The sequence below is a fragment of the Herpailurus yagouaroundi genome, unplaced genomic scaffold, assembly GCF_014898765.1.
Source record: "Herpailurus yagouaroundi ecotype Mexico unplaced genomic scaffold, PumYag 195, whole genome shotgun sequence".
NCBI lineage: Eukaryota > Metazoa > Chordata > Mammalia > Carnivora > Felidae > Herpailurus > Herpailurus yagouaroundi.
Genome location: NW_024412426.1, coordinates 3,051,459 through 3,074,010, shown reverse-complemented (window position 1 = coordinate 3,074,010; position 22,552 = coordinate 3,051,459). Strand labels below are relative to the sequence as shown.

Here is a 22,552-nt window from a genome sequence, read left to right as displayed (position 1 = left end):
TCTTTGTCTAGTACTGCTTAATATTCTATACTGCTTACTTTGAGTCACTTTTTTTTTTTTTAAGTTCTGGGAATGAATTTTTATTGTGTGTTATTTACTGATGGTCAAAGAGTTTTGTTCAAAGTGACTGTAATATGTAAAGATGTGCATTAAGAAATGATTATGACTATAAAACACCTACTTGATTAATCTGTTGTACCACTTGTTAGCAACTGATGACACCAACAAATATTTGTTCACAGCAATTCAACATACCACTGACCTCTTGTTTATTAAGTAAACTATCATTGAGTCATAAAAAAGTTTACATTTCTCACACAGTTTTATTCCCTTCCAAACTGCTTATAAAACTGATTCATCTGTTTTTAATGCTTTAAAATCCTTTAATTTGATGCTGAATGAAGGTGGAGGTCATGCCTCTGAAACCACGTACTTAGGGGAAACTACCCAGTTAAACAGAGTTTGAGTTTGCTCTTGAAATGGAAAGCTCTCATTCCATTGTAACTTACTGATATAATCAAAACATATTTATGAAGTATATTAAAATTAGAGGCAAAGCAAGTAACTATCGAATCTCTTGGGAGTTCAGTTTGTATTGTACCAGGATTGGGCCCTTGACAATTTAGAAGGGTCCTTTTCATGGAATTTTATTGTTGAAAAACACAGTAGAGCCTAAACATGATTAAGATTTTAAATGTTTTATTTAGGTGTATCATCCTGACCTAACTCCTTGTTTCTCATCTCCTCTCCATTCTCCCAAATATTACCAAATCTTGATCTGGGTGGGGTTTTTTTTTGCTTTTTTAAAAAATTAATTTTTGGGGGCGCCTGGATGGCTCAGTCGGTTGAGTGTCCGACTTCAGCTCAGGTCATGATCTCGTGGTCTGTGAGTTCGAGCCCCACGTCCGGCTCTGTGCTGACAGCTCAGAGCCTGGAGCCTGCTTCGGATTCTGTCTCTCTCTCTCTCTGCCCCTCCCCTGCTCATGCTCTGTCTCTGTCTCTCTCTCTCTGTCAAAAATAAGTAAACATTAAAAAATTAAAAAAAAATTAATTTCTGGTATGGATTTTATTTAGGTTCAGGCAAATCAAATTATTATTTTCTTGTCTTTGTCTAGTGCTTACGTACATCTTGTTCTCATTTATCTCAATCATTTTTCTATTGTTTTAAAAGAAAGAAAAAATAATTTTACTCAAACTTGCTTTTTATAAGAGCACTGATAGATAGCCTTAGTAATCTTGTAGCAGTGAAAGTATCACGAAGATATGTTCCCTTCTAAGAGAAATATCTCTAGTTATTAGAAGCATATTGTCAAATGTACACCACAGGCCTCCAAATAACCAGGGTTCGCAGGGAACAATACATTTGTGTGAACTGCTTGCTGAATGTGGCTTTTATCTGTTTGATTGCCCAGACTGAGTCACCTTTCTAAGCCATTGCTTTAGTTAGTTTCTCCTTTGTTACTTGTGGTAATTATGATGAAAAGTAATTTTCTAATAATTTCTCTTTAGAATATTTCTGTGTTATGCTTTATGGGCAAATGGTAAGTTTGGAATGATTTTGACCCATCTTACTTACTACAGTGTGGTTTGGCTCATGGCCCCAATCGGCTGAAGAAACTTTACACTGGGTGGAGGGGGTGTCTTTCAAATTTTAAGAGTATTTGTTTTTATTCTACAAATTGGAGGAAACTGTGTGGGCTGAGGAAGGTTGAATTTGGGAAACCTTACATTTCATTGCATTTGCTCTTACAGCTAAAGACCTTTAGGGGTAAAAAGGCATCAGAGGGAGGCAGTAGAATCTGGCTAATTTGCATCAAAGACCGGGAGACACAGGGAACTTTAGATGAGAGCCAATGAATAAATCATGGCAAGGGCAGCCAAGTTGAACCTACACATTTTACTGAACAGTGTAGGAGGGACTTGATCAGTTCAGAGAATATGAATTTGGAAACAGGTTGTGTGCTTCAGAATGAGCCACTGGCTGGCTGGAAGTTTCACATTCTATCTGCAGAAGCTATCACATACAGTCAAAAGCATATGTCTTCCCCGGATTTTATAGATTCCAAAGACACATTTAGGCATTTTCTGTATATATAAACTGACCCACCAACATGTGATTTATTTTTACTAGAGCCTCCCTTGACAACATGGTATACTTTTACATTAAAATGGCACATCATATCATGTCTCTAAAACCAGGCAATTCACTGAGCAAAAAGCCTGGTACAACATGGTTCACCTGAAATGTATCACTTTCCACTTAGTTAAGTTTAGAAGGTGTTTCTGTTATTTTTTAAATTTAAACTCAAGTTAGTTAACATACAGTGTTGTCTTGGCTTTAGGGGTAGAACCCAGAGATTCATCTCTTACATATGACACCTAGTGCTCATCCCAACAAGTGCCCCCCCACCCTGCTTAATGCCCATCACCCATTTAACCCATCCCCCATCCACCTCCCTCCAGCAACCCTCAGTTTGTTCTTTGTATTTAAGAGTCTCTTATGGCTTGTCCCCCTCTATTTTTATCTTATTTTTGCTTCTTTTCCCCTATGTTCATCTGTTGTATTTCTCAAATTCCACATATGAGTGAAATCATATGGTATCTGTCTCTCTCTGCCTGGCTTATTTCTCTTAGCATAATACACTAGTTCCATCCACATTGTTGCAAATGGCAAGATTCATTCTTTTTCATCACAGAACAGTATTCCATTGTATATATATACCACATCTTCTGTTTCTGTTATTTTTAAAGTGGTCTAGACTCTAGACTCTAGTCCAGCATTTAGAGAAGTAATATTTCAAGTTAATGACTGGTTGATTACTCCACAAGGGTGGGTGATTGCAGGTTGTAGAGGCTTCATCTGATTTGTTCTTTGTTATGAATCTGGTTACTTAGTCAGATTTTATTGCTGCCGGAAGCATAGAAAACTAGTTTGCTTCCACTGAGATCCCTAGAGCTGAAGTGACATTCACACAGCTCATTAGGGACAGTGCTGCCACTAGGACCCACCTTGTGGTTGTCCCCATGGTTGTTCTTTCAGACGGTGCTCTGGGGACCCTAGGGATTGCTGGGGAAGGGTGGATTAATAGGGTGTCTTTTACCCCCCCTCCCCATTCTCCCATTAGTTTTAACTGTTGATGAGGTTCCTTGGTGCTTCTCTGTTTAATCTCATGGCCTCTGTCCTACTTGGTGCCCTGTGCTTGTAGATTCTCCATATGGTGTCTCCAGATGTATAGCTCTGGGCTCACCTGGCAGCTCAGGGCTCCCAAGAGTGCAGAAGCAGATGCTTCTGGACCTTAAATGTGTAGGCCTGGGATTGGCATAGCATCCATTCTACCGCAGTCTGTTGGTCAGAGCAAATCACAGGCCCACCCAGATTTAAGGTGAGAGAACTAAATAATAAATAAGGGCATGAATGTGAGGAGGCATGGTTTATTGGGGGCTACCAGTATAATCTCAACTGACCGTACCAGTTGTCAGAGCCATGGGCCTGAGACATGTAAGGGGCTGGTCCCTACTAAAAGAAGAGAGAAGGTGAAAAGGACTTATAAAGCACCAGCAATGCTCTGGAAGGGATTGTATTGCCTCTTCCTTTGTAGGTATTTTATGAAGACTGTAACCGGTGATTGGTTTGATAGTGCCAGGAGGCAGGAAAGCAGATGACCTCTGAATAACCTTTGGTCTCTTGGAGCCTTGATCTGCGTCAATGTGTTGGAGAGCCTTTAACCTTTATCCCTCCAGAGTTTTACCCAAGTGAAGACTCTCTGAAGGAGCCACATGAAGGTCAAAATACGGTATCAGATTTATAACTATTAAACTGGACAAGGGAACATGCTGCACACCTGTCTCCCTCCTCAAGCCTGGACTTTGGCCTCTAGACCATGAGTCACTCCTAGGCCAAGAAGCTGGAGATGACAGAACAGAGGGCTGTCACAAATGGGTTCTGAGAGAAGTAGTTCAGGCCCTGGCTTCCCGTACCACACCAGGCACAGGCAAGTCTGAGAGGTCAAGATACGCAGAGTGGATTCCCCTTGCCCTTGAGATACCTATTGATAGCTTGATCAATCTACTTAAGCAGGTATAAATGAGGGGGGTGAAGAAGGAGGTCAAAGTATTCATTTTAACACTTCTTTCTGGGGATGGGTAGCTACTCCTTTCTCTCAGTGGAAGCCCCAGGCATGGAAAGATAAATAGCTATTTATCATAAAAAGCTATTTATCATAAAAGCTATTTATCAAAGTAGAGCTTTATAGAGGTACTGTATTCTGCCAAATCTAGAGTCCTGGAGTACTACCAAGGACTTTGAGGGAGCTGCAGAATTTGTGAGCTATGGTTCTGCTGATTTCTGTTAGAGATTACTGCAGGGCATTATACAGTTAAGAGCATTGGCTTTAGTGTTTGTGATGGTTAATTTTTGTGTGTAAACTTGACTTGGTTAGAGTATGTCAAGATATTTGGTCAAATATTTTTCTGGGTGTTTTGCGATGGTTTTAGATGAGTGTAATTTTTCTATCAGTAGACTGAATAAAGCAGATTGCTCTCCCTACTGTGAGTGGGTTTCATCTAATCAGGTGAAGGCCTGAATAGAACAAAAGGCTGACTTTCCCCTTTTGTCTGACTACTTTTAAGCTGAGACATTAGTTTCTCTCTACCTTTGGGTTTGAACTGAAACATTGGCTCTTCCTTGGCCTACACTATCAGCTCTCTTGTTTCTTAGGCATTTAGACTTGAACTGGAACTACACCATTATGTCTCTTGGGTCTCCAGCTTGCCACTGCAGATCTTGGGACTTGTCAGCCTTTATAATCACATGAGCCAATTCCTTATCATAAATCTTTCCCTCTTTCTTTACATATATAAATACGCACACACATACACATACACACACACCTCCTATTGGTTCTGTTTTTGTGGAGAACCCTGATACAGTGTTAGACAGTCCCAGCTCTACCACACATATGACCTAGGGAAAGTTTCTTCGATTTACTAAGCCTTTGTACAATATCTGTAAAAATGGATTAATACCAGTGTCTGTCTACCTTATGGAGTAATGATCCAGTGACTGTTAATACATGCAGTCTTGAAGGTGATGATGCCCTTTTCACTGATGAAGAATGGCAGATATCCTAACATTTTCCAGTTTACAATCTCCAAATCACTTATATCCAGATCAGGCCAGTTCTGAGGCAGTCTGTTTTTTGATGTTTTGTTCATGCAGTGGGATACTTACCTAATTAAGTTTTGTTTGGCTTTGAAATGAATTTTCATATATTCAGCTTGGAAAATAGTAAATAATCCCAGAGTCATTTATGTTTGGATATGTAGTGCATGTCTCTCCATTTGACTAGAAAGTCCATGTCACTTCACTAGAGCCCTCTTCTTTGGCATTCTTCACCAGCGGGAATATAGCCAACCGCCTGGAGGAATTAAGACTTGGTTAAGCAAAAGTGCTGTCATGGGGTTCTTGCACCAGAATTTATTGCACTTTTTTTCACGGGATTCCCACTTTCTGAACCTATCTCTTTTGCAGACATACTTCTGGAGGCATGGTAGCAAATTGACTCAGACCCACCTAGGTCCACTTCTTTATTTTATTTAGCAATTCTTATCTCCCTCAGAAGCTCCCGCTCCACTCAACAGCAAAGGGAGATTATGAATATCCCAGATAGTAGTATCTCCAGCTCTTCCATTTTAACTATTCTTTTTTTAAGGTGCTTATTTATTATTTTTGAGAGAGAAAGAGGGAGAGGGGGGAGGGGCAGAGAGAGAGGGAGACACAGAATCCGAAGTGGGCTCCAGGCTCCGCGCTGTCAGCATAGAGCCCAATGCGGGGCTCGAAGCCATAAACCATGAAATCACGACCTGAGCCGAAGTCGGACGCTTAATCGACTGAGCCACCCAGGTGCCCCTTAACTATTCTTTTTTAGGTGACTTAGTCTCTTGTGCTCAGAATCCAGTTCTGCCCTTCCCATTGCTTTTCCCCATGATGGTGTGTGGGGTAGAGGCAACAGAACTTGATGCCCTGCCTCAACCCAACACATACTCCCTTGTGTGTGTGTGTATATGTGTATGTGTGTGCATATGTGTGTATTATGTGTATGTGTGTAAATGTGTGTGTGTGTATGTAACTTGATCCCATCTAGGCCCCCATTGACTGTGCAGCTCATCTCTGATATTTGCCTGAACCCCCAAGTGGGGCAGTTTGACACACAGCCTTTGGCTACTGGGTCGCTTCACTCCACTGTGATAACCATCTGCTTATGCAACTTCAGCACTAGTGGCATAGTTGGAAGCTTCTGGATCCTTTCCAGACTCCATAAGAGCTGAGGCAGTGCTCAGGAGGCTAATACAGCCAGGTTTACTCTGCAGCACCTTTAAGTTGCCAGTGTGGTGTCCTCTCCACAGATGTCAGATGGGGATCCAGGCACAAAGTGTCCCCTCCTCTCCTGTCCCTTCTCTTCTATCACTGTGTGGAAGCAGTGCTGTTATAGAATAGGTCAGCATACTATGTTTTAAGAAGTGGGAAGTGATAATTTGCAAGTGAGGAAAGAGACAAAACATTGAAAACATTTAGATGAGAAACAATTGCTTCTACCCACATCAATATTTCCTGAGGACATCATTGTAGATCACAAGATAGAATCATGATACATGATAACAATAATGGCATTATTGACTCATCAATTAAAGGTCTCATTATACTTAGTATTTTTATAGGAAGGAACATTAATGTGTTACAAAGATTTTCATAGAAATGGTCTGATTTTAGTACTTAATGGAGTAAGAGAGAGATGATGTAATATGATGATTAAAAGCATGGATTTTGAAGTCATATAGACCTGGATTCAAATCCTAACTCTAACCTGCTATGACTGACTGTGTCTGCAGAGGCTCAGTGTACTCATGAGTAAAATGATGAAATCCATGACACTTCCTTTAGTAAAGTAATACCACCTCACAAAGATTGTTACAATGGTTAAAAAACCCCACCTTAATATATGATAAAGTCTCAGTACAGAGCCTGGCACAGAGTAAATAACAATAAATGGTATACATTATTATTAATACCTGGAATATTGCCTATATGGAATCTCTTAGTTTCTGATGATACATGTGATGTTATTTGTATAGGTAGCCCACAATTTATAAATAGATTGGATTTTGGAAGTCAATTTGCAGGTCAATTATTTGTAGCTTAGGAATTGAAGGGAATCTAGAATATTCTCCCTTTCCAGCCAACCATAGTAGGATATACGTGTGTGCAAGGGAGAGGCAGGGGAAGGGGGAAGAATTTCTCTCCTGTTGGAGGCAAATGACTTTGTGACTAGGACTGGAATTCTTGCCTTCATTCAGTCCACATCCTTCAGTAAAGAGGGAATTCCTAAATCTTCTATCACATAGTGACAAGGGAATCTTGCTCCCTGCCAACTATAATTTCTTGCTTGGGTTAACAATGAGAGATAACTATTTTGGAATTTTGGAATCTATGATTGAGAAATCCTCTGACTGGATGATCAGTAGGTTGATGTTTCTATTCCTATACTACTTCCTATTTTTCTATTTCCTTTCTGAAGTCCAAGAAGATACTAGGAGACATGGTTTTTCCCAGCTAAGGCTGTTATCTGCACCCCAGGGACAATGGAAATGCTTGAGGAAGGGTGAGCACGTTTCAGGGATGGCCAGAATGCAGTTATGGGAAATTGCAGTGATATCTGGAGCTTGAGTGTATCCTGTTCTCATTTTTTAGCAAATAAAAAAATTAATAAGTTAATTTTTTCTGATTAAGTTCATTAAAAATTAAGAATATACTTATTTTTATCAAAGTAATATACGTTCTTGGTTGAAAAAAATCAAACTGAAGAAGCTTATGAAGAAAAAGAATCATCCCGTGCCTTGTCCCTTTGCCTATCCTGCTCACCAGAAGTCACATACTCTAATTTTAGCTGTTTCTTCTTATAGTTTCTGCCATGTCTCTAATATGCATTACAGCTATTTCTAGATTTATCGCTTTTAGCTATTAGCTGTTGACTTCAGTTAATTTAGCTGAGTTTTTATCTCACTTTATTTACTTTCTACCCTTTTCTCCTAATACAATTATTTTACTCCTTTATTGGTTATCTTTGCAACTTTAAGTAAAATCTTCCTTCCTTCCTCCCTCCCTCCCTCCCTCCCTCCCTCTCTCTTTCTTTCTTTCTTTCTTTCTTTCTTTCTTTCTTTCTTTCTTTCTTACAGAAGGAGAGAAAGTGAGTATGAGCAGGGGAGGGGCAGAGAGAGAGAAAATCTCAAGCTGGCTCCATACCTAGCATGGAGCCCAACTTGGGGTTGGATCCCATGACGCTGGGATCATGATTTGAGCCAAATTCAAGAGTTAGACACTTAACTGACAGAGCCACCCAGGCGCTCCTATATACCTTTCTTTTTTATTATGTCACCACTAGACACCATCCCATGATTGTTCTCACTTCTCTCTCTCAACTTATCATTTGCATTTTCACAGTGTTGGAATTGATACAGTTATATTCAGATACTTATAGTTAAGTATTTCATGCCTTGACCATATGTTGGTTTTAAATATTGGAAATTAATAAGGTGTTTACACTGTTGTGAGAGCGATAATGACATAGTGTGGTTTGGTTTCCTTTCTTGTACAGCTTTTGTGTTCTTTGATGCTTCTAATTTTTCCTGCCTCTCTTCCCCAAATTATAATAACCATATTGACTTTTTATGTTGTTTCAGGTGATCAAGAAAGTTATCAGAACCTGACTTCCTCTTTCCCTAGATAACTCTCTTCTGGAACTTCTGTTCTCTGAACCATTCTGTGCTAAATCTTTCTATTAGCTTCCTTCCTGCTTTCTATATTTGGAGCCACTCTTCCTTCTAGTTCACATGTTGTCTTCTTTCCTTACTCCTTCACTTTGCTGATACACATCCCCAAGTAACTTCCTGAGGAAGAATATGTGAGAAATAAGAGCTCTTTGCACATCTGAATATCTTTATTCTACATTTGATTGTTTTAATAAAAAAAAAATGTCTCTGGCTTTTTCTCATATTGTTCTTTCTGCTGTTCCTGTTAGGAGGCAAGTTATTCCTCTTGGATTGGTCCTCTCTGTCTTATTTCTTTTTTATTTTCTTTTTTATTTTTTAAAATTTACATCCAAATTAGTTAGCATATAGTGCAACAATGATTTCAGCAGTAGATTCCTTAATGCTCCTTACCCATTTAGCCCATCCCCCTTCCCACAACCCCTCCAGTAACCCTCAGTTTGTTCTCCATATTTATGAATCTCTTCTGTTTTGTCCCCCTTCCTGTTTTTATATTATTTTTGTTTCCCTTCACTTATGTTCATCTGTTTTGTCTCTTAAAGTCCTCATATGAGTGAAGTCATAGGATTTTTGTCTTTCTCTGACTAATTTCACTTAGCATAATACCCTCCAGTTCCAGCCACGTAGTTGCAAATGGTAAGATTTCATTCTTTTTGATTGCGGAATAATACATATACACACCACATCTTCTTTATCCATTCATCCATCGATGGACATTTGGACTCTTTCCATACTTTGGCTATTGTTGATAGTGCTGCTATAAACATGGGGGTGCATGTGTCCCTTTGAAACAGCATACCTGTATCCCGTGGATAAATGCCTAGTAGTGCAATTGCTGGGTCATAGGGTAGTTCTATTTTTAGTTTTTTGAGGAAGCTCCATACTGTTTTCCACAGTGGCTGCACCAGTTTCCATTCCCACCAACAATGCAAAAGAGATCCTTTTTCTCCGATTCCTCGTCAACATCTGTTGTTGCCTGAGTTGTTCATGTTGGCCATTCTGATAGGTGTAAGGTGGTTTTGATTTGTATTTCCCTGATGATGAGTGATGTTGAGCATTTTTTCATGTGTCAGTTGGCCATCTGGATGTCTTCGGAGAAGTGTCTATTCGTGTCTTTTGCCCATTTCTTCACTGGATTATTTGTTTTTTGGGTGTTGAGTTTGATAAGTTCTTTGTAGATTTTGGATACTAACTCTTTATCTGACATGTGATTTGCAAATATCTTCTCCCATTCCATTGGTTGCCTTTTAGTTTTGCTAATTGTTTCTTTCACTGTGCAGAAGCTTTTTATTTTGATGAAGTCCCAATAGTTCATTTTTGCTTTTGTTTCCCTTGCCTCTGGAGACGTGTTGAGTAAGAAGTTGCTGCAGCCAAGATCAAAGAGGTTTTTGCCTGCTTTCTCCTCTAGGATTTTGATGGCTTCCTGTCTTACATTGAGGTCTTCATTCCATTTTGAGTTTCTTTTTGTGTATGGTGTAAGAAAGTGGTCCAGGTTCATTCTTCTGTATGTCACTGTCCAGTTTTGTCAGCACCACTTGCTGAAGAGACTGTCCTTATTCCATTGGATATCCTTTACTGCTTTGTCAAAGATTAGTTGGCCATACGTTTGTGGGTCCATTTCTGGGTTCTCTATTCTGTTCCATTGATCTGAGTGTCTGTTCTTGGGCCAGTACCATACTGTCTTGATGATTACAGCTTTGTAGTACAGCTTGAAGTCTGGGATTGTGATGCCTCCTGCCTTGGTTTTCTTTTTCAAGATTTCTTTGGCTATTCGGGGTCTTTTCTGGTTCCATACACATTTTAGGATTATTTGTTCTAGCTCTGTGAAGAATGCTGGTGTTACTTTGATAGGGATTGTACTGAATATGTAGATTGCTTTGGGTAGTATCGACATTTTAACAATATTTGTTCTTCCTATCCAGGAGCATGGAATCTTTTTCCATTTTTTTGTGTCTTCTTCAATTTCTTTCATAAGCTTTCTATAGTTTTCAGTGTATAGATTTTTCACCTCTTTGGTTAGATTTGTTCCTAGGTATTTTATGTTTTTTTTTTTTTGTGTGTGCAACTGTAAATGGGATCGATTCCTTGATTTCTCTTTCATTGTTGGTGTATAGGAATGCAACTGATTTCTGTGCATTGATTTTATATCCTGCAACTTTGCTGAATTCATGGATCAGTTCTAGCAGTTTTTTGGTGGAATCTTTTGGGTTTTCCTTGTAGAGTTCCATGTCATCTGCGAAGAGTGAAGGTTTGACTTCCTCCTGGCTGATTTGAATGCCTTTTATTTCTTTGTGTTGTCTGATTGCAGAGGCTAAGACTTCCAATACTATGTTGAATAACAGTGGTGAGAGTGGACATCCCTGTCTTGTTCCTGACCTTAGGGGGAAAGCTCTCAGTTTTTCCCCACTGAGGATGATATTAGTGTTGGGTTGTTCATATATGGTTTTTATGATCTCGAGGTATCCTCCTTTTATCCCTACTTTCTTCAGGGTTTTTATCAAGAAAGGATGCTGTATTCTATCAAATGCTTTCTCTGCATCTATTGAGAGGATCATATGGTTCTTGTCCTTTCTTTTATGGATGTGATGAATCACGTTAATTGTTTTCTGGATATTGAACCAGCCCTGCATCCCAGGTATAAATCCTGCTTGGTCGTGGTGGATAATTTTTTAAATGTATTGTTGGATCTGGTTGGCTAATATCTTGTTGAGAAATTTTGCATCCCTGTTCATCAGGGTGTCTTATTTTTTAAAAAATATTTCTTGTGTTTTTCTGCGCTACTCTCTGCAAGACTTTATCCTCTAACATTTACATTGAATTTTTAATTACTCACTTTTAATTTACAGGAGGTCTTACATGTTCTCTTATTTTTTTTTCTTTGTCATCCTGTTCTTGTTTTATGCATGTAATATCTCTTGAGTCTCTCTAAGGATGCTAATTGGGGATCTTTTTTTTAAAAAAAGTTCTTTTTGTTTCCTGTATTATTTCTGCTTCTTCCATAGTCATTTTTTTTCTGTTTTCTTTTCCTCTAATTTTTGTGGATTTTTACCTTTTTAATTCATTTAATCTTATTTTAATGGTGCCTAGAGAGGAGAGAAAATAAACACAAGCAGTCAATTATTATCTATAACTGGCTCTTATTCCCTCTTAACACATAGCTTTAGTGGGGCACTAGCCATGAAAAAGCTCACTCAGTTTTCTTCAACTGCTCTAAGTATTTGAAGGAAATTACTGACAATTTTACTCAACAAGAGAGATAGTTAAACTGACTGGACTTCATATACACTCAGGGGTGATTTAGTGAATGTTGTGCTTTTTTTAAAGGCTTAGTTCTTTTCAAGAAATGTGAATTATTCAGGAAGAAAAGACCAATGTATAAAGAGTTATTCTGTCTCTAGAACAAAGTCGAAAATCTTTGACAGTCAAGACCCATCCCAGTCTGGTATTTGGGCTCATTCTCCAATCTTCCTGACTGACCTTTGTCTGTCTACACCTGTCTTCATGTGTTCCATGCTGTCAGACCTTTGCTCATGTTGCTTCTCAGCCTGGAATGTTCCCTTCCTCCCACAGCCTTACCAAAGGCAGGCATCGTATTTTCGTTTCTCTAAATATTGTTTTTGTATCATACATGTTAGGCATTCACAATGTTTGAATGAGTCTTACTCATCTTTCCAGACTAGAACAAGTTCATATTATGACCCCTCTGAGACACAATTCTTTGCCTACCTTGGAGTTAATCAGTTTGTTACTGCTTTCTTCAGTTGGTTGTGCACATCTTCTTGTCCTGATAAGTTCCTGGAGTGCATGGACCATATCTCATCAGGCTGGATATCTCCAGGGTCTTATAAGGTGGTTGGTACCTAGTGGGCACTCAACAAGTATTCATGACTATATGGGAGAGACAGAGGGAAAGACTGGTTGTAGATTTTCAATAAAAGCTTATTTATAAATTCAACAGGTTTATAGATTAACTTCATGAAAGTTGTGTTTTATGTTCCTTTTAAATAGATGAAAACATTCTCAAAAGTAGATTACTGTATTTAGTTATTTCTCCTCCCTTTCATTCCTCCACTCCTCCCCACATATAGGAAGGATGGTTACCCATGTTGTGAATAAATAATAAATGCTGTACTAGAACAAAATTAACCTCCCAATTAAATGAAGACATTATATGTCACTACTGTTTCACTCTATCCAGTACACATACACAAACAAACCCCCATCAGTTTACAATAAAGAAGGGTTTGTGTGTGTTCTTTCTTTTCTTGAGGAAGGGGTAAGTATTCTGTGGAGAGGAGAGAGCCAAGCTAAAAATGATTATATTTAAATTCTGGATGTTATTTGCTTAATTTAAGGTCTTGAAGAGAAAAAAAGGGACAGTTGATAGAGCACAGAAAATACTGAAGGCTTTTGATTTTCAGAAATGTGGGAAGTGATGAGAACCCACTGAGCAGCCATACCTGCTGACTTCATCCCTGCATCTGAAGCAAATGTGGGCTGGTGGTCAGTGAAAGAGCTCTGACACGTGGCGTCTGCTGCTACAAAAATCTCAAAATCAGCAAGAAACCTTTTGCCATAGTGAGCCTCTTGATCAGGTTCTCCAAGCCCCCAGCACTGGGGGGGGGGGGTTGTCTAGTCACTTCCTTACCAAGAGGAGGGCTATCTGGTGTGTTTCTTGAGGCAGTCCTCTGTCTCTCTTCCTCTGCCTCCTAAGAAGACTGTCTCCTCTTAGGATGGGTAAATGCTACTCAGGGTCAACAAGGCCAATGTGTAGCTTTTGGCCAAAAGACTGATAAGGCTAAGATGCTAGATGGAGCCCAGAAGAAATTCCTTTTATGTTCTCTCTTGCTCCATAGTACCAGTGTACATTCATTGAGATTAGTTAGAACTTGAATGTATCTCCTGGGAATCACTGGATCTCTGCAAGATTCATCGGTTGGTTGGTTAAGTATGCTTCCTTGGCTAACTTCTTCTTGGAGTATAATAACCTTAGCATTTGGATTCCAAATATTCAGCTCTAAAGGACTGTTCTTTTGTATTCTGCACAGGGCCATTTTCCTGTCGAAGAGACTGTTTTAGAGGGAAGCAAAGATACCTGGATTGGTTGACATTATGTATACCCTCATTGAATCTCAACTAATGTCTTGCCTCATATGCCCTTTTCTTTTCTTTTCTTTTCTCCTTCTTTTTTTTTTTCTTAACAGATACTAATTTTGTGTTGGGGAATGCCCAGATAGTGGACTGGCCTATCGTGTACAGCAATGATGGATTTTGCAAGCTGTCTGGCTATCACAGGGCGGAAGTGATGCAAAAAAGCAGTACCTGCAGGTATTTATGTTTGGGGTTGTTCTGTTGACCAGTCTATCCTGGTATTTTCTGGAAAAATAAAAATGGTTTACTTGGTGTGGGATTTGCCTTTCTCTCATTTAATGTTTATACGGGAATGTTTATGGTAATATTACCTCTAGTTCACACAATATGCTGGGAAATCCAAGAAGCCTTAAAGCATGGTCTGTACAAAATGAGGGACTTGAAGTCACTGAGATGTGGGGGAGGGGTGCTAGAAAAACTCAGGAAAGTCATTTTCTTTATAAAACAGGAATTCAAAAGTTTGTGAGATGCTACATGATATTAAAGTTAGATGATTAAATAAAATTAAATGAAAATGAAATAAAATTTTAGATGAGTAAATTAATTTTTTAAGATTTATTCATTTAGAGAGAGAGAGAGAGAGATTGAGAGAATCTGAAGCAAGCTCTGTGCTGTCAGCACGAATTGTGAGATCATGACCTGGGCTGAAACCAAGGGTCAGACACTTAGCTGATTGAGCCACCCAGACACCCCAATGATTAAATTAATTAAAAAAAATACATGACTATTTGAGAAGAATCACTATGATGTTGGAAACAAGGACTTTGTTCATAGGGCTTTTCACCAGAAAAGGAGAAGAGAGCTAGGATTTTGTTGCCTTCTGAATCATTCTGTCACATCTCTGGTCACAACCTCAAAGACAGAGGCAAATGATGCTAACAGTGCACATAGCCTATGCATTTGACCGGGTTACTAACCAGGCTGTACCCTTGAGCTGTGGTGCTAGAAACACTCTTTTAAAGCACTTTCACGGTGTGGAGGAGAGCAGAGCAAGCAGAGCAAGCAGAGTAGAGCCTGTCCCTGGCCGTGCCAGACGCCCCCCTGCACTGCCCTGGCAAGGTCTTGGCTCAGCACAGCCTTGGGCTTCTCTCACTCCTTGCCTTCTTCGGAGTCTTCTGTCTTCAGTGGTTGCATTCAGTGGATTCGTTTTCCCAGACCTGCCAGATCAAGAAAGGAACTCCTCTCTGAAGGGTGGCAAAACCTGTCTGACACAGGCATAGTCTTTGGTTTGCATTTTGATGGTATTAAATCAGCCATGTAACTAGTTTGGTGAAAAGTATTAAATGCTTTGAAAATACCATTTTCTTATATGTTAGGTGTTTTGGGTCTGGGAAATGGGAAATGTAAGATTCCCCTTCTTCCCTCAAAGATTTGGAAATTATGACTCTTAAATACTGCAATAAAATTCTGTTATATTTGTGGTTCTCCTCGTAAGCATCTACATCCATATCTGCGTCTACATCAGTATATACACATATACAATAGAAGCAAATCGGGAGAGTTAGCTTCACTTTTTGGTGTGACTGAAGCAACGTTTCCTTCCCTTTCTTGCTTCTTATTGGCTATAATCAGACACTTAAGTTAGCCAAATTTTTTACGCACAACTGTAGGAAACATATTTAATTCTCTGAAAGTGTCCCCTCCCTAACAATAAAGTAAACATGCCTTTGTGCTCACTATATTCCTAATGGCTCAGGAACCTCTTTTGCTTATTTCTTGCATTGTAGGCGTATGAAATCTAATGTCCAGGTAAAGGAAACTTATGGCTACCGTTATATTACAGTACATAAGACTGATGGAAGCTGGGAGTAATTATGGCACTTCACTTATTTCAAGTCTCCATTTTACAGGGATTCATTTTACCTTGTGAAGGAAACTGCCAGCATGTATACCATCATGTCACATAAATGGGGGTCACTTATCTAGCAAATTAACTCAGAGAAAGCTAAAAAAGGCAACTGGCTATATAAGATGGTCCCAGAGCTCCGCTTTTACCTCCTAGGAGAAGTCCTCTTGTTCTCAGGCAGGGCTAATTTAGTCTTGATCTAGCCATCTTTTTAAAGGTAATTCAACAAGCTCGGTTGTCTGTTTTCCTGATTCATAGATGAAAAGCAGAGTGCTGCATGAGAGAAGCACAAGGTGAACCATAGATAATAATGTCTCTCAGTGGGCTGGGAAGGGACATAATAACACAAGTGACACAGAACTTATAAAGTCAACAGCTAGGGCACATTTTTTTTTAATAGAGTGCTGGCAAGCAGAAGCCTACATTAAGCTCAAGGCTGTTCCAGTATGAGGCCAAGCGAAGCATTGGAGTTGATGGTTGCCTCTGAGGTTCTTTGTAGCTCTGAAATTCTAAGATTCTGTGATTCAAGGCATCAAGAGGAAGTTGGATTGCATTCCGCGTGCACAATTTGGGAAGATGGGATTGTTTAGGAACACACGCCACTGCTTCCACATTACCCGAGATTCAGAGGCTGGGCGTTGGTGTCCTTCTTTTCTGGTCACATGCAGGCCTGAGGTGGTCAGGAGTGGCTTTTCCTGCCCCATTGAGAGATGGCTTTTGTCCTCTTCCATTTTGTTAGTGTCCCGTGCCATGGTTTACTCCACCTAGTTGGGGTGTGTCTTATTCCTAGAGGGACAAATCTGGGTCTTCAGACCATATTCATGGTGGGGCCCAGGAAAATGGACAGTCCTGGCAGTTTTCGGGCCTCTGCTGAGAACCAGTATTAGTCGGTAGGAATATCTACTATCTAGAGGTTTTCTCTCATTTTCTTCCATGTTACTTATCTCCACCACCCCCGCCCCGCCTTAGTCTACTTTTCTCCAAATGTGAGCAGTACTAAGAGTTATAGGATTTTATCATTTCAGTTTTTTAAACCTGGTGCTTTTTTGGGGGTGGGCTGGGGTGGGGTGGGTAGGAAACAGAGCTTCACAGACAGTGGCTGAATCTTCTGTTTCTTTCCTCAGCTCTGCCTTAATGTTTAGAGCATCAAATTGCACCCTTTGGTGCAATTCTTTGGCTGATGAATTTCTGTGATTCTTTTCCCATTCTTTTGTTTATTTTGTTGGGAAGTAGAAGAGGAAAAATATATGGCCCACATTTATTCTGCCATCTTTCCTGGGAAGTTTCGCTGAGTTGTATTTCTAAAATGCAAATCTGATTATGGAACTGTCTTGCTTCAAACCTCCCAGTGTTTGCTCCCTCCACCCCATTGCTTTCAAGATAAAGTTTAAATGACTTCACATGGCTTGTAATGCCATGTGCTCCTTCATGATTTGGTCTGTGCTTTTATTTCTATGTTACCTGTTGTGAAATCTCCCCACCTTGTGTATATTCCAGTCACACTGAACTGAACTACATTCAGGTTCCAGAATTAACTTCACTCTTAACCTCTGTGCCTTTGCATATGCTCTTCTTTTGCCTGGAATGCTTTTTCCCTTCCTCTTCTCATTAATTTCTACCTGCTCTTTAGATTTCATTTGCCTCTACCCTGGGAAGCCTTCACTGACCGCTCTGTGCCTGTATTCTGTAATTCTAAAAGTGTTGGTCATACTGTTTCCTGATCCACACTTTTCTGGATGTCTTCCTTATTATACTGTTCATTTTTGGGGAGCAGTAGTAGAGTGCCAGTCACAGTTGAATTAGTGAAGCTTTCTTGATTGAATGAATGTTTCCATTTGTGTGTGTGTGTGTGTGTGTGTGTGTGTGTGTGTGTGTTCATTTCACATATCACAGTGCTGGGTATAGGAAACATATTTAACATATGATGGTACAATAGTCAGTATTTGTGGAACTAACTTCAGCTTTTTGGTTGATTTGCAGTTTCATGTATGGGGAGCTGACTGATAAAGACACAATTGAAAAGGTTCGACAAACATTTGAGAACTATGAGATGAATTCCTTTGAAATTTTGATGTACAAGAAGAACAGTGAGTATTAAGACCATCCTGAACCATACCTTTATTTATGCACTTGGGATAGTAAAAGAGGTCCTGTTCCTTTGTTATTGTCTTGCATTTTCTTTTCCTCCATCAGCTGAGTGTTGTTACCTGAGGCTGTTGTGTCTGTTTTGAATAAAAGGTTTGGATTGCCGAGTTACCCTGATCCTTATGGAACATTTGAACTTGTCACCGACCAATTAAGACTTCTTGATCTCTTTTTCTGCCAAGTTGGTGTTTTTCCTGTATGGTGAGCTGTTGGCTCAAGGCATTTGTAGACTTTAAGCCTTCTTGGGGGAAAGGAAGACGTGGGACAGTGACTCTGGCCAGATCCTCTTTGTATTTGTCTTCCGTAGTACCTAGCACAGTAGGTAACACCATCAGATGCCCTATTAGGTGAAGGGGATTAAGAGTACACTTATCTTGATGAGCACTGAGTAATAGAATTGTTGAGTTACTATGTTGTATGCCTGAAACTAATATAACATTGTATGTCTAACTATATTGGAATTAAAAAAAAAAAAGAGTTTCTGAATAGGGGAGGCTGAGGGGGTTGAGTGTCCCAACTCCAGCTCAGGTCGTGATCTCACAGTTCGTGAGTTCAAGCCCTGTGTCAGGCTCTCTGCTCTCAGCACAGAGCCTGCTTTGGATCCTTGTCCCTCTCACTCTCAGCCCTTGCTCTGCTCACATTCTCCTTCTCTCTCAAAAATAAATAAAACATTAAAAAAAATACAGTTTCTGAATAGAGTTCTTCTCCTGATGACCCCAGCTTTCCATCAGAGACAGTATTAATATTCACAGTGGGGTGTTAATATGTATTTGTTTTTGCTACGATACTTCCTCAAAGTGTATTAATGAAGAATTTACATCAATAGCCATACACAGCTTAAAACTTGCTTTTCTCTTAGGAGGTTTCCTGTTGAATGGGGATTAGCTATGTTAGAAGTATGGAAACGTGGGGCATGTGGTCATAGCAGAGTTGCAGAGATGTTAAATAGTACTTTGCTTTTGTTTTTAAAAAACGATTTTGTTTGTAAAGCATTCTGTTCTTTATGTAGGATTGAATGGTAGGTCATAGGTTCAATACAACGTTTCCCGCGTGGCCCAGATAGCATATGAAGATAAGTGTTTATTTTGGTGGCATTCAGAGTGATGCATTTTGCTCTGGAAAGCAAAGGGCACATGTTGCTTTTATCTGGAAGGTGCTGGGACTTTTCTTCAGTACTGCAAGTGTTGGACCAGCCAGCTGAGAGGACTGTTTGTTTGGTGGCCTGTGCTGGTGCTGATCTGAGAGACTGCCTCAGGGCATCAATGAATCCAAGAGGGTTGTTCCTGTAGCTTTGATGCTAATGTGGCTCCTTGTTCCATCTCCCTCTTTCAGCCGGTAGATCTTATTCCTACCTCACTATTAGGCAGGAGAGGAGCGGGGTGAAGACTGTGAATGGCTCTATGCTGATGGGGAACAAAACCCAAAGCACGAGCTCTTACAGGAGCACACTGGCCTTCTCCTCTGCACATGTGCCTTGAGCTAATGGAGTCAGTTCAAGGTTTTCCACACTGGGAGCCTTTCATACGGGACAGTGTGGATTTCCCCTTGACACAGAATACCAATTGGGTAGGTGTATCACAAAAATAATGCTTTGCATTTATATTTTGCTTCAGAGTTTTCAACCTTCGTTAGACTATGCATTTAACTTGTTCAAATTATATGTGTTTGGCACAGAAAGGAGAGAAAGGGGAACTTAATTTAAATGGAGTCAGTGATTTCACTTGCTAGCCCCGTCAGGGGGTACGTACTCCAGAGGGGGTATGCAATGGGAGGGGGGACGCTTGCTGTTCCCTCAGCTGCCTCCCAGGCTGAAGGCCTTGTATTGCAAGCATCTCATTGCACTGAGGGTGACTCTATACTTCAGGTAGACACGGCCCACATGTGTGTGCCAATTAGTTCAACTATTGTTCTACCAAGGAATGAGCATCTCTTCCCTCCTTTCAGGTTGTGGTAGGCTTATTGAGAGCTGCGTGCCCGTCTCCAGCGGGGCACGTCAGCCTAGCATGGGACTTTACTTCCTGAGTGGTGGTAAGGAATTTTCAAGAGTAATTTGGTCATTTGAAATTTTTACCTTACCCTTTGACTTCAGAAAATAAACTCTGTAGAAGGTATGATTCCACTCTATTTTAAAATGTTGATTCTCTAAGCCCCATACAGTAGGCATGGCTGATGTTATGGATATCCATTGTATAAGAAGTTAAATTCGTTACTCAGGGTCATGTGGAGCCAGGACCTGGTTTCCAGTACTTGTTCCAAGGCCATTCTTCCAAGACTGGGACTATCTAACTGTGGGTACAAGGCAGGGCCACCATATATGGTTGTGCAGGCTACGCCCTACATGGGGGGAGGGGGTGGCAACTGGAAACCAGCTTGTGGTTTGCGTGCCGAATCCTCCGTGCACCCTAGCCTAACGTTACATCTGTGCTGAGGGAGGAGCTTCTCTTTCTGATTTATACAAAAATGTCTAGAGGGCCAGTGGGGAGTTCCATAAAAGGCTAAGCCTGTATGTAAAACATGCAGCATGAAATGCAGATAGTGGTGGTTTCTTCCTAGGAACCTGTTCACCAGCCCTCTCCCCGCCCCCCCACTCCAAATCCCATCCTATCCTAAGGAATTTAGAAACTTTAAATTATTTATTTAGCCTGGGAATTTTATATTTGCACTGAATTCTGTGCTTTTTTTTTTTTTAAACTGCTTTTTTATTGACCTGCTACTCTATGTCAGACACAGGCTTTATGCTAGGGATGTGGTTATGAAAAGACAGACACAGCCTCTGCCTGTACAACAGACGGTACAAAGCCCTAAGTGGATTTTTGTTGTTGTTTGTTTTTAATGTTCATTTATCTTGGGGTGAGTGCAAGTGGGGAAGGAATAGAGAGAGAGGGAGAGAGGATCTGAAGTGGGCTCTGTGCTGACAGGCTGACAGCAGTGAGCCTGATGTGGGGCTCGAACCCACGAACTGTGAGATCATGACCTGAGCCAAAGTCGGATGCTCAATGAACTGAGCCACCCAGGTGCCCCCCCTCCTTTTTTTAAATACTTACTTCCTAAGTGTGTGTGTGTGTGTGTGTGTGTGTGTGTGTGTGTGTGTGTGGTTTTGATGGTGACACCATTTGGAGGAGGTCACTGAACCCTAACTTAGGAGGGCAGGGAAGGAAGTCTTCCTAGCAGACAGGAAATCATGCAGAAACTGAGGGAGGGTGGGAGTTAGGCAGAGGGAAGGGCAAAGAGTAGCCAGGGCTGATGAAAGGCATGTGGTGAGAGCAAGCACTGAAGTTTCAAGAGACCCGAAGCAGGGCTTCTCAGACTTTGACATGCATAAGAAACCACCTGCACATTGCAGTGCTAGTTGTGGTCAGTAGGCCTGTGAAAGGGTCTGAGCCTCTGCTCCTAGGTGATGCCAGTACTGCTGTGCACGTATCACATGCTGCACAGCCAGGACAGAGGGCAGCTGTAGTGAAAACTGACCTCCATGCCTACAGGGTGTGTCTCCTGCACGGCTGGATCCCCTGGACCCAGCACAGTGCCTGACACACAGCAAATGCTCCCCCCAAACTCATGGAGTAATTACATAAACATATACACTGAAAAGGGGTAACTATTGAGGCTGGAGAGGTTTGGAGGGACCAGGAACATAGGCACATTATAGAGTTTAGAATTCGCCTTAAGAACACTGGTTGAGAAAGAGGGTGGGGGTGAGGGGCGTTAAATATATAAGCAGATTTACATTTTATAAAGATGACTCCAGTAGAGTGGGGGAGATGGAATGGAGCATAGGAAACTGGAGGTCGGGGACACACTTAGGAATGACTCCCCCCTCCCTTGATGAGATGGTTGCGGCCTGCTGGGGGAGGGAGGAAGAGGCAGTTATGAAGGAGAGAGGTCCAGGGATGTCTCCTCCAGGACTGGGGAGGACTGAGTGTGGGGACTTCATCAGTGGTGCCCACTGACTGGCTCTCCCCTCCGTCTGCTTGGCCCCGGGTGGTGCCCAGGAAGTGGGAAGCACCGCGTTTCCTGTCAGGAACTCTACATCTGACCTGAGGTAGTACATGCCCAGTATGTAGCAGAGAGCGCAGTTAAAAGAGGTGCTGTGTGAATGTTTGTTAAGTGACTTTGAAAGGGCTTGGTAGTTACCAAGAAACAGATGAGTGAAAGAAGCATTTGATTCAGAGAGAGGGTATCAGAGCCGAGGTGGGAGCAGCGTGGGGCTGAACTGACCAGTGATGCCCTCAAGGAGCAGACTGAACAGAAATGGGCGGGAGGAGAGGAGGGAGGAGACAAAATGTCTGGTTCAATAGACTGAAACTCTCAGCATTTTAAAGCAGTGTAGAATCCCACGGGAGAAAAGTCACCCCTGTTGAGATTTTTAGCTGTGAAATGTCATCATCTAGAAGAATTTATATTTTGTTTCTCTGATTTTTAAATTGAATCATTTTTACTATGAGAAACACATGAAGATATGAAGAAAAACAATTGCCCCAAAGACTCAGAGAAATACTACTATGCTATTAAGGTTTTGGCGTGTTTAGGTTTTTCTTGCACATGATACATAATTGAGATTTTGATGTGTATTCTTTTTCTTTCTTT

General features: G+C 40.8%; 1 protein-coding gene across 3 annotated transcripts in view; it reads left to right on the top strand.

Annotated features, from left to right (window-relative positions):
• KCNH1 (potassium voltage-gated channel subfamily H member 1) overlaps positions 1–22,552 on the top strand; it is a 382,684-nt gene that overhangs the window by 12,954 nt on the left and 347,178 nt on the right. For all 3 annotated transcript variants that reach the window (XM_040446362.1, XM_040446361.1, XM_040446363.1), the window contains exons 2-3: positions 14,028–14,151; positions 17,801–17,907. In XM_040446362.1, coding sequence (XP_040302296.1) covers positions 14,028–14,151; positions 17,801–17,907 — 231 coding nt within the window. The remainder of the gene's footprint in view (positions 1–14,027; positions 14,152–17,800; positions 17,908–22,552) is intronic.